This window comes from Nuphar pumila, chromosome 14, assembly GCF_984573655.1.
Source record: "Nuphar pumila chromosome 14, dmNupPumi1.hap1.1, whole genome shotgun sequence".
Taxonomy (NCBI): domain Eukaryota; kingdom Viridiplantae; phylum Streptophyta; class Magnoliopsida; order Nymphaeales; family Nymphaeaceae; genus Nuphar; species Nuphar pumila.
This window is the reverse complement of record NC_143262.1, coordinates 1,198,751-1,214,224: the sequence shown is the minus strand read 5'-3', so window position 1 is coordinate 1,214,224 and position 15,474 is coordinate 1,198,751. Positions and strand designations below refer to the sequence as shown.

The 15,474-nt window shown below is 41.5% G+C and overlaps 1 protein-coding gene across 1 annotated transcript; it reads left to right on the top strand.

Annotated features, from left to right (window-relative positions):
* The first annotated feature begins 2,231 nt into the window (after positions 1–2,231).
* On the top strand, positions 2,232–3,491 carry LOC149816017 (uncharacterized). The gene has a single exon (XM_089988005.1). The coding sequence runs from the start codon at positions 2,232–2,234 to the stop codon at positions 3,489–3,491; it is 1,260 nt and encodes a 419-aa protein (XP_089844131.1).
* Positions 3,492–15,474: the final 11,983 nt, after the last annotated feature.

Here is a 15,474-nt window from a genome sequence, read left to right as displayed (position 1 = left end):
CTTTCACCGGCTAGAAAATGGTTTAACTTTTTTTTTTATTCCGACCATTTTTTCAGCCAGTCACAGGCTGAGGAATGGTAAGGATGGTGCCACCCAACCCAATCAAATTTGGGTTCGGGTACAGTTAGAAGTTATGGACCCATACGGGTTAAGAAATTCAGGTATGTATTGGGTAGAGTATAATCAGGCTGGATTTTTAAATAGACCCGTTTTGATTCAGGTCAGGTCCGGGCATCACTGGAAAAAAACAGAACCATATGGGTTAACATGTTTGGGTATGATCGGTTCAAGTCTTAATGGGTTAGGATTTCAGCTTGGATCTTGATATGAGTGGCATTTTAGACATAGTTAACCGTCAATAAAAAAGATGTAAATTAATGAAATCAATTATTTATTAAAAAAATATATAACAAATGAGAAGTTTATTGTCTATTCTAAATAATGCCAAATATAAACATAAAAATAATATTTTGAAATTAAAAAGCATCAATGATGTATCATAAGTTTGGGTTGGGGCTGGTTCGGTTTAGATGCATAATCAGTTTTGGTTCTGGCAGATCACATAATCTGCTCTCGAAAAGTACAACTTTTGAACCATTAAATTTTGGTAGATTATAAGCTACCGGAAAACTGTTGGTTTACGCACTCATCCATAGGCATAAGGCACAGTGTGTACCAATTAATCTGCTACTGACACCCATGTGCAAGAGTAGTCTACACCACGTGGGAAAGCATCACAAACTGAAGGTGTCTACTATAGTCTTGGGGCTCGATCACTCTTTTTCTCAGAAAAGAACACGAGGAAATCTGCAAAGAGGGTAGTCAGTAGTGTAACCCCCCCAAGAAGGCCTTCAAAATAATCATTAGAATAATATCATCCCATTTTGTTTCCACAACTTGAATTTTTTATATCTGGAACCATATTGCTACATACGTTTGTATGTGCAAATAAAATTTTCTTATTATTTTTCATAAAACTAACTTTACAGACGTGGTCTAATCAGTTCTTAGATTGCCAAATCATAACAAGTAGGCGAATTTTTATGTGGCTTCAAAGATCAAGTGCCTTACAATACAGTCATGAGTCATAAAATCATATTTTTTTTTTTTTATAAAGCAAAAACCTATTATTGCTATGTTGAAATTGCTGAATTCATCTATGAGGTCCGATTAAATCAAAACAATGCGTGTCATAAAGATCCAGTGGTGTTGTGTTTGGTGTACCTACAAACATTTTCTCTCAATATTTCAAATATTATTTTCTTTTATCCTTGGTCATTTCAAAATTTCAACTCATGCAGTGATTCGTTAGAAGACTCAACGGCGATGCATTATTGACTGGTCACTTCGATTTAGACAGTGGTCCCCCATCAATGTGGGCTTACCCTAGCAACCAAACAACCCCTGTTGTCACGGCACGAGTCCAACCTTTTTCGCTGCCACTACCCATCATCATCTTCTTCTTCGCCTTGTCCGCGTCCAACTACTGGCTTGGCTTAGCTTCGTACTCAAATGACTTTGGTCTTCTATTGTATTAACCCTCTCTCTCTCTCTCTCGATAAGTTTTCCCCGAATGTTTCCACATGAAATATGGGTCCCACCATGAGTACGGGGGGAGACAACCACGACACGAGGCCAAAATGAGTTGTCTTTTAACATTTTTTAACTTTTACTGAGGAGTAATCATCGGTCTATGTTGGGTCAAAACAAACCCGTTTTCCCGTCTTAATCTTTTCACTGGGTGGAGATTTTTTTTTTGTCATGGTACAGTCACCCAACTTTCATCTAAATTTAATAATTGCCTTCATCTGTTCAGTGTCCTCCCTATTAATGACTCTTTCCCCTCTCTTTCATTTGGCTATATTTCTTGTAAAAAAAAACTCAGAAAAAGGTAAAAACTGCTCTCCTCCTCCCTTGCTCTCCAAATGATGCAGAATTGATGGCGGAAGGGGGCGTCTGAATGAGAGTGGGGGGATTCTTAGCGCTGGCAATGGATGCTCAGAGGACGAAACAGTTGATGCTTCTCTTCCTTCGAACAATGTCGACTCGTGTGGCACTCGTGGGTGGGAATCACACCGCCGCCCGTTTTTGCACTCGCTAATCACTCTTCTTCTCGCGTTTGCCGGACTTTCTTTCCGATCACATTTTCAGGATCTTTTTCCTTTTTTCCCTCTTCTCCGATTGATCTCGAAACCCCAGAGCAAAAAGGCTTCAGCGACTCCGCTGCCGCCATGGACGCGAATGCGAGGCTCGTGAAAACCCTAGAGCGAAGGAACTACGACAGCCAATTAATCATCCTTCTTCCTAATCGCAGAGTGCTGAGGATCTTTGCCAGATCCCTCCTGCTTGCCGCCTCTCTGCTCGTCCTCCCCTGGCTCGGAAGCGTCCAGTACTTCTCTACCTCCGGCGTCGCCGCCTCCGTGGAACCGACGCCGGAAGAACTCATCCCGGCCGTGTTCCGGGACCTCGTCCACCAGCGTCTGCTCAAGGTTGGCGAGTACGCTATCTTCATCGGCGGTCCGTCGGAGGCCGCCGAGATCCGGGCTTACATCGACAACGGCGTACTGCCGTCCCTAGACGTCGTCGACGAGGCCGACGACGACGGCAGCTCCATCGCCGACGCTGCCGTCGACTTCGCCTTCACCGCTAGCGGCTTCGAGTCCGCGCCGCTGATCGGCCGCGTCCTCAGGGTGGGCGGCGTCGCCGCCCTCCAGTTCTCCTCCGACACCGGCTCGTTCCGCATCCCGCGCAACTTCAAGATCGTCTACCTCCGCCGGTTCGACGTCCCCGCCCCCGATACGGTCATCGCTATCCAGAAGACAAGCAGCGGCGGGAACGATGGCCTCCGGGCCGTCGCCGGAGAGGCCGCGCCGAAGCCCCGCCTGTGCCCTGCGTCGGACGAGAAGCGGCGGGCTCTCCGAGATCTGGAGGACATCCTCCTTGAGCCGCCCAGCAATGCTTGGGTCGACTCCCGCAAATACCTGACACATGTCAAGTATCTGCCGGAACTCACTGGAGACGACCTCGAATCATACCCTCGCCACGTGTACGTGGAAGTCGGGCACGGCCACCGTATGGAAGGCATCGGCGAGTGGTTCCGACGTAACTATCCGGCGAACGGCCGTGATTTCGATGTGTACGCGCTGGAGGGTGACGTGGGCGGAAGCTACACGCCGACGGTAACGTGGACGAGAAGAGGCGGGTTCGCGGTGGGGGTAGCGCGGCTCTCGGATTGGCTGGCGCAGAACGTGGCGGAGGAGGAGTTCGTGGTGATGAAGATGGAGGTGGGAATGGGTGGCGACTTCCAGCTTGTGAGGGAGATGATGAGGAGCAAGGCCGTCTGCCTCGTGGATGAGCTGTTCCTGGTGTGCGACCACCAGGCAAAAGATTCTGGAAAGAAGTCCAAAGGTCGGAGGGCCTACTGGGAGTGCCTCACCCTCTACGGCATGCTTAGGGACGAAGGAGTTGCCGTCCATCAATGGTGGGGGTAGTAGTTTTTGTACTAGGACTTAGCCGTCCAAACCTATTACGCCTTGTCATATTTAGTGGCGAGGTTTAGCTAGATTATTATAAGGGTGCAGCTGCTAGTGTCTTGTCTTGTTTATGTTAATCGTTTGCTATGGTATTTGGTAGTGCTAGTGTCTACTTTGGGTTTAGTCTGTGGTAGATGGTGTTATTGGGATATAAAAAAAAGTAGTGGTGCTAGTGGGTTAGCTTTATCAGGGTTTGGTTGGGTTTATTAGCAAAGTCGTAGTAGTGTGAGCCTACTGGGCTTGTCTTGCTTGGTGTGGTGTGTGAAACCGTATTTCTACTATTGTAGCATGTTTTTAGAGATATGGCATGTGGTATGGTATTATTATTATTAAAAAATGTGTTGATGACGATTTTTTTTTTTTTGACAAAGCAATCGGCATAAAAAAATGCAAACAAAGAACAGGATGTAAACGGACAAAGCCTAAGATGTCGGGCTTATTTTGTTTCACGGTTGGTTACTGGGTTTAAATACGCTGCTGCTTTCCTACTGAAAGCTTATAGCATTCATTGATGGTGGAACCCTGCTGAGCAGCATGTCTGTTGCGATCTACGTATTGGCTACCATGCATGGTTGAGATGGGCCTTAACATCCGTGTGTTTGTCTTGAGCACCACCACCACCGCACCACGAACGAGTCACTTTTGCTTTAGCCAACAATTCGACCCCCAGGAAACAATCTATGTTGGATATATTTGTACGGTCAGTTGGAGTTGATACAGCTTGCACTTGTGAATAACACGGTTTATATATGTGGAGAGGGTGGTTTATGTTCGCCCCCGATGATTCACTGAATCCCACGTCTGTGTTCGGAGCTTTGAATGAGCACCACGTATACAAGCACATGGGGCTCGTATTCCCGTGTATGTTGACATAACTTTGCATCGGACTCTAGTGTTGTTGCAAAGACTTAAGTACCCTTTCTTGCTATTCTTCTCATAAAGTGATGGTTTGAGAAAATGACAAAAATGCCCTTCATTCAAAAAAGAAAAAACAAACAATTCAAAAAAAGGACAAACATGTCCTCCATCCAAAAAGTCGAGGATGATGTTGACTCTTCAAAGTCTTCTTCTTTTTTCTGTTAAAAAAAAGGACAAACATGTCCTTTATCCAGAAAGTCGAGGATGATGTTGACTCTTCAAAGTCTTCTTCTTCTTTCTCCGTAAAACACTGTAAAACCCCCCCTCTCTCTCTAGAGAAGAAATCAAGGGAAACAAAGAGTTTTTCCTAAAGAAGGCCATGAACATCAACCCTCTCACTCTCTCTCCCTTCTCTCTCTACTTCTGTGCACATCCAACAGACGATTCTACATTGCTCCATCGCCATCTTCTTCTTCTTTCTTCTTCGTAAAACACTGTAAAACCCTCTCTCTCTCTAGAGAAGAAATCAAGGGAGGTAAAGGGTTCCTCCTGGAGAAGGCCATGAACACCAACCCTCTCACTCTCTCTCCCTTCTCTCTCTACTTATGTGCCTGATTTAGAGTTTTTGCCCTTACAGAAGGGGGGTCCGGGGGCTCCCTCCCGGCGCGGATCCCGCTGCGCGGTCAGCGGGCGGGGGTCCAGGGGGGCCGCCCCTGGCGGGGGACTCGAGGGGCAGCGCCCTCCAGACCAAATTTTTTTGGGGCCTTCCAACAATGATTTGTAGTATTATCAGGCTTTCCTACAACAATTTGTAGTATTTTCGGGTCTCCAACGAAACGCTATAGTGATTTGCAGAAGACAATACAAATCGCTATAGCGATTTGCGAAAGACACTACAAATCACAAATCGCTATAGCGATTTGTAGTGTCTTCCGTAAATCGTTATAGCGATTTGTAGATTCTTACGCAAATCGCTATAGCGATTTGTAGATTCTTCCGCAAATCGCTATAGCGATTTGTAGTGTCTTCCGCAAATCGCTATAGCGATTTGTAGTGTTATTCAGTAAGCAAATCGCTATAAATCGCTACCCGAATTAGGACCAACTTGTCAGGATCATATCTCCCTAACCGGAGGTCATATTCCAAATCCGTAAAAAGTGGTGTCTTCGTTATTGAGTCTAGTTTATTTATGTAAATTTTCAGTAATTTCTATTGTCATTTCATTCTCCATTTTAACTTCAATGATACATTACAACCACAATCATCAAAAGAAAGATTGCCCAAGCTAAGAGTCTTGAGAGAGTAGATGAAGGCCTCACCACCCACCAAACAACAAAAAATACAACGATTCAATTTCAAGTGCAGTAAGGACCCAGAGTCGAATAAATTTAGAAGCAGCTCATCAATAAGGACCCACAACAGTCAATGTGCAGGTCAGTCGGTGCTTGATGGAGCAATGTAGGATCTTCTGATGGATGTGCACAAAAGCAGAAATAAAAGGGAGAGAGAGAGTGAGAGGGTTGATGAGCCCCCAGACCCCCTCCTGTAAGGGCAAAAGGCCATGAACACGCTGGGAGGAGCCCTCAGACCCCCCTTCTGTAAGGGTAAAAGCTCTAAATCAGACTCCATAACTCTTCAAGTTGAATGATGCTACCCACACTGGGAGGAGCTCTCAGACCCCCCTTTCTGTAAGGGTAAAAACTCTAAATCAGACTCCACAACTCTTCAAGTTGAATGATGCTACCCACGCTGGGAGGAGCTCCAGACCTCTCTCCTGTAAGGGTAAAAACTCTGAATCAGGATTTACAACTCATTTAGTTGAATGATGCTACCCACGCTGGGATGAGCTCCCAAACCCTCCTCCTGTAAGGGTAAAAACTTTGAATCAGGCTCCACAACAGTCAATGTGCAGGTCAGTCGGTGCTTAATGGAGCAATGTATGATCTTCTAATGGATGTGCACAGAAGCAGAAATAGAAGGGAGAGAGAGAGAGTGAGAGTTGAATGATGCTACCCACACTGGGATGAGCCCCCAAACCCTCCTCCTGTAAGGGTAAAAACTTTGAATCAAGCTCCACAATAGTCAATATACAGGTCAGTCGGTGCTTGATGGAGCAATGTATGATCTTCTAATGGATGTGCACAGAAGCAGAAATAGAAGGGAGAGAGAGAGTGAGTGAGAGGGTTGATGTTCATGGCCTCCTCCAGGGGAGATTTTTTTCTCGGATAATCCTGCAGTGCAGAGACTGGGTCTTAAATAATCATCTTCGGGGCACTTAAGTCTTTACAACCACTCCTTTTCAAGAACCATCATTTTTTTTTGCACCAATGGAGAAGAGGATACTTAAGTCTTTGCAATCGCATCAAACTCCAATGCTAATTAATGCTGACAAACATGGGGATACGAGACACACATGCTTACATACGTGGTGCTCTTTAGGACCCCCGAACATGAGATGTAGCTAACTTCCCTGTTCGGGGGGGGGAACATATAACCTGCTTTAATATATGTGCATGGAAGATATTGGCTACACTTGTGAACTTTCTAATTGGAACTCACAGGGGCAGGTCATGTTGGCCAAATCCGTCTTAAAGTAATAACCAACTAATACCTATCAAACAAACAAAAAAAAACTCTTTGTTCGCGTATTTTTTATGTAAACATATGATTTTTGAAGAAGTAAAATTTTGGTAATTTTTCAAGACTACTAAAATGCTATAATACGCGAGGAAATTTTTTTTTTTCTAGATGTGGGTTTCAAGAAGTATAATATTCACGCTTCTCTAATAATCAATGTTTAATACTTTGCATCTCAGACCACTGCTCTGGTTACCAATGTCAGTCGGGTCCTCTGTCAAGCTGAAGGCCTAGACTCGAATCCCACTGGTGCATGAATGCGGCTGTTGCTTTATCATGGGTGGTCGTCTCCTTAACCTTGCTACTGTTACTTCCAAGGGAGGGCGTTTGCATATCGCGGAAGAGGGCTCCACCTCATCTCTTCCACGGAGTCGTCTACCGTTGAAAAAGAATGGGAGACCCCTCCGTTTCTGATGAAAGGGGGGTCTAGTGTTGATTTTGGGCTCCCTATTCTAGCGGGAAGGGAAACTGTCGTTTGTGTTGCTGCTGTGGGCCCCGTGCAAATGCATTGATGGGCATGCATTATGTGAAAAGCCGTACAAACACATGCTGGTTCTCTCTGAAGATTTTCCTTGGTCATAAAAAAAATTCTGATCTTTCGGAACAGGGCATGTGCAACGTGGAGCTCTATTGAGTGAAAAATGCATAGTGTAAGAACGCATGGTATACGTTCACTTGATCGGTGATGTGCGGTAGTAGCACGGCATGTGATAGGCATCAATATCGTTGTTAGTGCATCATTGTGTGACAGTACATACGTATGATCATACATAATATTTGCATTTTATTAATCATTATTTATGCATGATCCATGTTAAAATTGCTTTAAAAACCCATTTTTATCGTTAGTTTTGAGAAACCGCATTGAATTGAATTTTATCAGAAAATCGAGTTTTTTAAAGCTTTTCCTACAGTTTTAGTATTTTTATTAGATTTAGATTTTCTTAATTATAGTTCAATTAGTTTAGGCTTGTATTAGCTAAATTTTAGTCAGTTTAGTAAGTTTGGATTTTTAGAAAAACATGTTTTTCAGAAGAGACCTTGTTTTGGAAATTAGCAAAAATCTTTGGACTCTTTTTGAAAAAAAACTGTTTTAACCTAATTAGGGATTATAAATAAGGTTAATAGGGCTGGACAAGATGTTTTTCCAGCAGCCCTCACAACCCCTCCATCTTGCCTCTCTCTTCTCTCTCTCCCTTGCTCTCTCCCTCTATTGCCGATTTCTCTTCTTCTCACCTTCTTCTTTTTCCCCCTTCGTTTCATCAAGCCTCGAACCCCTTCTTCATCGGCAACCTCTTTTTTTTTCGTCGGGACCGTGTGGATGCAGCTGGATCAACCACCCTCTTTCCTCAACCCATCCAGCCGATCTTAGTAAGTCCTTCTTTTCTCCCCATCTTAGGATCATTGCATGCTTCGTACTTGATATTTTTTTTTACCTATTCTCTACATATAGCATGATCTGGTATGTTTCTTTTTATTCGTTCATCTTGACATGGTAGAAATTAGATTGGCTACGTTTGATGCTCGTCTCATCTTCTAGATAGCATAAATTTTTCTTTAGTAATAGTTACTTTAAACATCATTGTGTTCTCACTGTTTAGTTGCATTATTGTGTATAGTTTTTTTTTAGTCACGCAAACAGGGAATCGTGGTTTAGTTCAGCACAATCTGCAGGTCCGCTATGCTGGAGAACGCAGACCGTGCAGGCTGCACTCATCTGGTCGCACTTCAAAATCCATGAACAGCGTTTCACGCTGTCAACAAGTTCAATATTAATTTTTATCTAACATCAATCAGCGTGAGACGTTGGTCTCTCTCTTGAGCCAGCAATACATTACCAGCTGCGTGAAAGTCTTTTTTTTTGTTCTTTTGTTTTATTATGTCAATCATTGTTTGATTAGGTTAGTTGTTTAACTTTTTATTTATTAAAATTTACTTTTTCTAATTTTGTAGTGAATTAGAATAGCCGGTTTTGGTTTGCTATTTCATTTGAATTTCTTTTGCACAGGTGGGTGATTTCCATTGTGTTTGGCTGCAGTGTTAGATTAATTTATTTAGGATAGTGTTAATGTTTGTTAGGTAGTTGAGTGCATAGTTTTTATCAGCCGATTCTGGTTTTTGTTCAGCATGTTAGTCGTTTCCAGCATATAGAATTTTCAGTTGGTTTTATTAATCGTTTTTTTTTTGTTTTTTTTTTGTTAGTCAGTTTAATCTTGTGCATACAACATGTTAACTTTTCTGAATCAACGTTTGTTGCTTTGGTTATTTCTTTATTAGTTGGCCTGTTATTGCATTCAGCATTTATTTTGGTTGTTTTAGTTTTAGTTTATTAAGGTTTTTTTTTTTTAAGTAGTCTTCTACATTAGACGTTAATTGTTTTGGTGGTTTATTTTAATAGTTTGTTTAATCATTAGTTGATTCTTGCTTTTTGCTTAAGCCCTTTATTTAGTTCATTAGACAACATAGTTATGTAATATGTTTTATTGAGTTTCAGCAGTTTGTTAGTTATTCTATCATTTATTAGTTAGTTTCTTGATTTCTTGTATTAGGCATTAGTTTGTTACATTAATTCTTGAATTCTAGTTAGTTAAATCTGTTTTGCTATTTTGTCTTTTAATGTAGGTGGTTATATTAGCTTGTTCATAGTTTAGTTTATGTTTAGTTTAGTTAATTTCATTCTTGTTTATGTTGAATATTTTTAGGCATTAATCAGTAAATTCTTGTTAGTTTTCTTCGTACTGCTTTTGGTTTGTGTTTTGCAGGGAAGCGTTGGAACATGCGGTAGAGCCCTTTTCGTGCCCTAAAAGAGCCCTCTGAGGCCTCTAAAAGGTCCTCTCAAGGGACCCTCAGAAAGACCCCTCAGGGAGCCCTCAGAAAAGCAAAAGTTCAAGAAAACATACATTACCTCAAGAAGGGACAAGAAGACTCGAAGCACTGAAGCCTTTTCTTTTATTTTTAAATTAGAGTTTTATTTTATTTTATTAATTGGGTCTGTAATAAAACCATTTATTTATTTTGTTTAAGCCCTCTGCGTAGGGCCATACTCCCTTAGTTACTTAATTATTTAATTTATTCTTTTACTTTTGGCAATAAAGAGTAGTTTAGCTTGTGTGGTTGAATACAAGTATTTCTCGTTCCCTGAGATCGACCCGGACTCTACCACTCGTGCGAGCCGGTTTTTATATTTTTGGTGTCTGGCTTTCACTTGATTTTGATTAAAAATATTATTTTAAAAAGGGTTTTCATAAAACTCACACCAAATTTTGGCGCCTTTGCCGGGGAACGGCAAAATACTAGTATTCACTTTATTGCCTAGTGTTTGTTTGCATTTAGGTTTAGAACCACGTATGTGCATATCGTAGAGCTGAGCTTACTTTTCCTGCACAGCCCACCCACTAGGATTCCCTTAGAGGTGACTGTGTACGATTGGTACCGTACACATAGATTTCATATTTCTTTTGCATAATCTCTCTTAGGTGTAATTGCGTGGTGATTGTTTAGTTTTTGTTGTTTTTAGTTTACTCGCTTTGTGGTTTGCGTGGTTTGGCCGCTTAGTGCGTTAGTTAGGTAGAAAACCCAAATCTAGGACGTGTGCTACACCGGTCTACTCCAAGGTGTACGCAATGGCTGACGATCATCAATTGATCCGTCCTTTGAGGGAGTACTTCATGCCAAATACGTATACTCCCGCCTCCTGCATCACGAGACCTGATATAGGAGCGAGCCATTTTGAGATTAAGGCCAGTGTGATTCAAATGCTACCTTCGTTTTATGGCCTTAGCAATGAGGACCCATATCGTCATCTCGACGAATTCCTTGAGATTTGCTCGACTGTGCGAATCAATAACTTTGGAGACGACGCTATGAGGTTGACTTTATTTCCATTCTCTCTAAAAGATAAAGCCAAGCACTGGCTAAAATCTCTTGAGACGGTTCGTATTACTACTTGGGAAGGAATGCAGTGCGAATTCCTCAAAAAGTACTTCCCAATTGGTAAAATGAATCAGTTTCGTAAAGCTATAACCAGTTTTTCTCAAATTGAGGGAGAACAGTTTCACGAGTCTTGGGAGAGATTGAAAGATCTTCTCCGCAAGTGTCCCCATCACCAGGTACCTCGTTGGCAATTGGTGCAGTATTTTTATGACGGGCTTACTGAGAAGCACCGTCAAATGGTTGATTCGTCGTGTGGGGGCACTTTTATGCTCAAGAGTGAGGACGAGGCGTGGTCTCTATTCGAGACCTTAAGTGAAAACATGATGCATCATACCTTGTCTTCACGGCTCGATAAGACTACATCTCTGTCTAGTGGTCCTAGGAAAATAGGGATTTCCGAAGTAGGGTCGGAGTTAGAATTGTGTACCAAGGTTGACCAGTTAACTAGGAAGTTAGATCAACTCCTAGCCAATTCTTCGCGAAATCCAGTAGGAAGAGTGTGCGAGCTATGTGCTAGTCCTGCACATTGTGTTTCGGATTGTCCGACAGCTCCGTTATATCCGGAATTCGTTCAGGAGCAGGTGAATGCTGCCCCAGGTTTCGCTAGGACCGAGTATGATTCATTTACACCATCATATAACCCAGGTTGGCAAAACCAGTTCATTTCCCCATCCCATCAGCCCTCCCAGACACAATATAGACACAATAACCATTCACAAGGTTACTCGCATCCTATATTTCCACAGGTTCATCCCCAGTATAGTCTACCTTCTCTTCAGGAGCCCATTCTAAGTTCATCATTTCAGGAGAAGATGTTAGAGGCCTTTTCTGATATCAAGGCCACTCTTTGCTCCCATACGCAGTCGATAGCCAAGCTAGAGACGCAAATGGGACAGTTAGCTCAGACATTGAGTAGACAAAGTCAGGGGAACCTTCATAGTCAGTCTGTTGTCACATCCAAGGGAGAGGAGCCCATGTCATTTGACTTGCAACCCACTGCTTCACATTATGAGCAAGTCAAATCTGTTACATCTCTTCAGAGCGGAAAGATGTATCAGTCCATTCAGGAATTGACTCATGAGCCCCATATCATTTCTACTGATGAGTCGATTTCCATTATACCTCAACAGAAGGGGCAGGGCCCTCAGTTGTTACATACTTCACATATTCATCAAGCCCCAGTCTTCCAGGCATTCAGACCGTCGATTGCTTTTAGCAAGCAAGAGGTGCAGATGCAAAAGATGCTTGACCTAGTCAAGCAGGATCATGACCACCTAAGGTTGCATATATCGATAGTCGATCGGTCCTAGATTCTCCTTTTGAGAGTAGTCTCCCAGAGGAGACTAACCTTTGTTCTTCCTGTAGTGAGAGTCATGATATTACTTTTAGGGGTCGAGTGGGCGGAAACACAGTGCGTAGTGTCAAAGATGACACTCTTTTCTTCATTGAGCCCGATTGAGCGAGACTTCATGTCCATTGATCTCATGGACGATGAAGGTTTTTCCAGGGATCCGTCTGGCTGGGGACGTAAAACTTGGCGCTTTATGGGAGGCAACCCATATTTTTGATGTACCATTAGTAGCTTTAATATTTTTTATTTTTAGGTAGTTTTTCTTCATGAGCGTCAAGCCTAGATCATGTATGCATTGCATTCTTTTGCATATCTCTATGAGTTGTAACTGTGAGACAGGTGAAACCTATGCAGAGCCATTCACATGTCGTATTAGGTAAGGTTTCACAGTGTGGATCAGGTGACTTCTACTCCTTTTTCTCTCATTTATTTTTGTTTTCATATGCATTCTCTTAGTTTCATGCAAGCATGGGGGAGTGCCACTGAGGACAGTGTCATTCAAGCATGGGGGAGGGTGTAGTTTGCACACCAAATTTTTTTCATGTCTTTGTACTTGCATTTTTATGTCAACTCATAAAAATTAGGCTTTTAGGGAACGAGTTTGAACTTATATGACTGCTTTGCAACATCTAACATTTTTAGAGAATTTTTAAGCCCCACGAAAAACTTTTTCTGACACGAATCTAGAAAACCATGGTTATTTATGAGAATTTTAAAGAAATGATTATGGATGCATGTTAGAGTTTATTTTGAATCACAAGTATGAATATGCACAATTTTATTTTTGAAAAACTAAGCAAATGAACAATATTGCATTTAAGAGCTCAAAAAGTGAAACGAGCATACGTTTAGTTGCTTGATATCTTCGTACTCCCTAGTAGCTGGGCTTAGACACAAGTTGAAGTGTTTGAGTCCATGTTGAAAAGGATAACGAAGGAAGTCAATTCTTTGTCTACGTTGATATCTGTGGCCTATTTTGTTCGAGCAAGTAGAGCCTGAGGGATGTTCACATCTGGTGCCCTAAAGCCATCTGGTTTGGGAGCCACGGGCCCGAAAGCCCGTTACATGGACTTTATAGAGAGCCTAATAGATATTGACATTGCACATGACAGAGAAGTAGACTATACGTAAACTATAAAAATTGAAAGTCTAGTGACTCGAGTAATTAAGTCTGAGGGATACTTTGTATCTGGTGCCCTAAGGTCGTCTGACTGGGAGTCACTGACCCAAAGCTCGTTACACGGGTCACGAAAACTGAAAATTTGATATAGTGCTCAATAAAAGAAAAAAATATAAATGAAAAAAAATGATGAAAATTAAGAAAAAGAAAAGAGCGTAAAAGAGAAAAGTTCATTGCTTAGAAGTAAATATTGAGAAAACCTGTGCAGAACACATATGAGTGAGGATAAGTAAATAATAACATGTATGTGTGTGAATTTATGAGACTGAACCATAAATGATTATGCTATTTAGAAAAGTGAAAGAAACAGTTTTATTCTGTGGTGGCAGGTAGAAGACTCTAATCATGTTTTGATAATGCAATGACATGAAATATTTGTGAAAACGAACTCCTTAACTGCCTAATGCTTTGTGCTTTAAAATTTTTATGCATACTTGATAGAGATGTTTGTGGGTAACATCACTGCAAACCCTCACGAGACCTTACTCGTCCACTGGGGCAACCCAGGGGTTGAAAGGGCTTGTTGCATATGCTAAATGCAACCGTGATTCCTACGAAAGTGAGTTAGGTTTTTATTTTGTCTAGTTTAGTATTTTTGTTTTTGCTTCAGTTTGCTCGAGGACTAGCAAACGATAAGCATGGGGGTATTTGATCATGCATAATATTTGCATTTTATTAATCATTATTTATGCATGATCCATGTTAAAATTGCTTTAAAAACCCATTTTTATCGTTAGTTTTAAGAAACCGCATTGAATTGAATTTTATCAGAAAATCGAGTTTTTTAAAGCTTTTCCTAAGTTTTAGTATTTTTATTAGATTTAGATTTTCTTAATTATAGTTCAATTAGTTTAGGCTTGTATTAGCTAAATTTTAGTCAGTTTAGTAAGTTTGGATTTTTAGAAAAACATGTTTTTCAGAAGAGACCTTGTTTTGGAAATTAGCAAAAATCTTTGGACTCTTTTTGAAAAAAACCTGTTTTAACCTAATTAGGGATTATAAATAAGGTTAATAGGGCTGGACAAGATGTTTTTCCAGCAGCCCTCACACCCCCTCCATCTTGCCTCTCTCTTCTCTCTCTCCCTTGCTCTCTCCCTCTATTGCCGATTTCTCTTCTTCTCACCTTCTTCTTTTTCCCCCTTCGTTTCATCAAGCCTCGAACCCCTTCTTCATCGGCAGCCTCTTTTTTTTTTCTTCGGGACCGTGTGGATGCAGCTGGATCAACCACCCTCTTTCCTCAACCCATCCAGCCGATCTTAGTAAGTCCTTCTTTTCTCCCCATCTTAGGATCATTGCATGCTTCGTACTTGATATTTTTTTTTACCTATTCTCTACATATAGCATGATCTGGTATGTTTTTTTTTATTCGTTCATCTTGGCATGGTAGAAATTAGATTGGCTACGTTTGATGCTCGTCTCATCTTCTAGATAGCATAAATTTTTCTTTAGTAATAGTTACTTTAAACATCATTGTGTTCTCACTGTTTAGTTGCATTATTGTGTATAGTTTTTTTTAGTCACGCAAACAGGGAATCGTGGTTTAGTTCAGCACAATCTGCAGGTCCGCTATGCTGGAGAACGCAGACCGTGCAGGCTGCACTCATCTGGTCGCACTTCAAAATCCATGAACAGCGTTTCACGCTGTCAACAAGTTCAATATTAATTTTTATCTAACATCAATCAGCGTGAGACGTTGGTCTCTCTCTTGAGCCAGCAATACATTACCAGCTGCGTGAAAGTCTTTTTTTTTGTTCTTTTGTTTTATTATGTCAATCATTGTTTGATTAGGTTAGTTGTTTAACTTTTTATTTATTAGAATTTACTTTTTCTAATTTTGTAGTGAATTAGAATAGCCGGTTTTGGTTTGCTATTTCATTTGAATTTCTTTTGCACAGGTGGGTGATTTCCATTGTGTTTGGCTGCAGTGTTAGATTAATTTATTTAGGATAGTGTTAATGTCTGTTAGGTAGTTGAGTGCATAG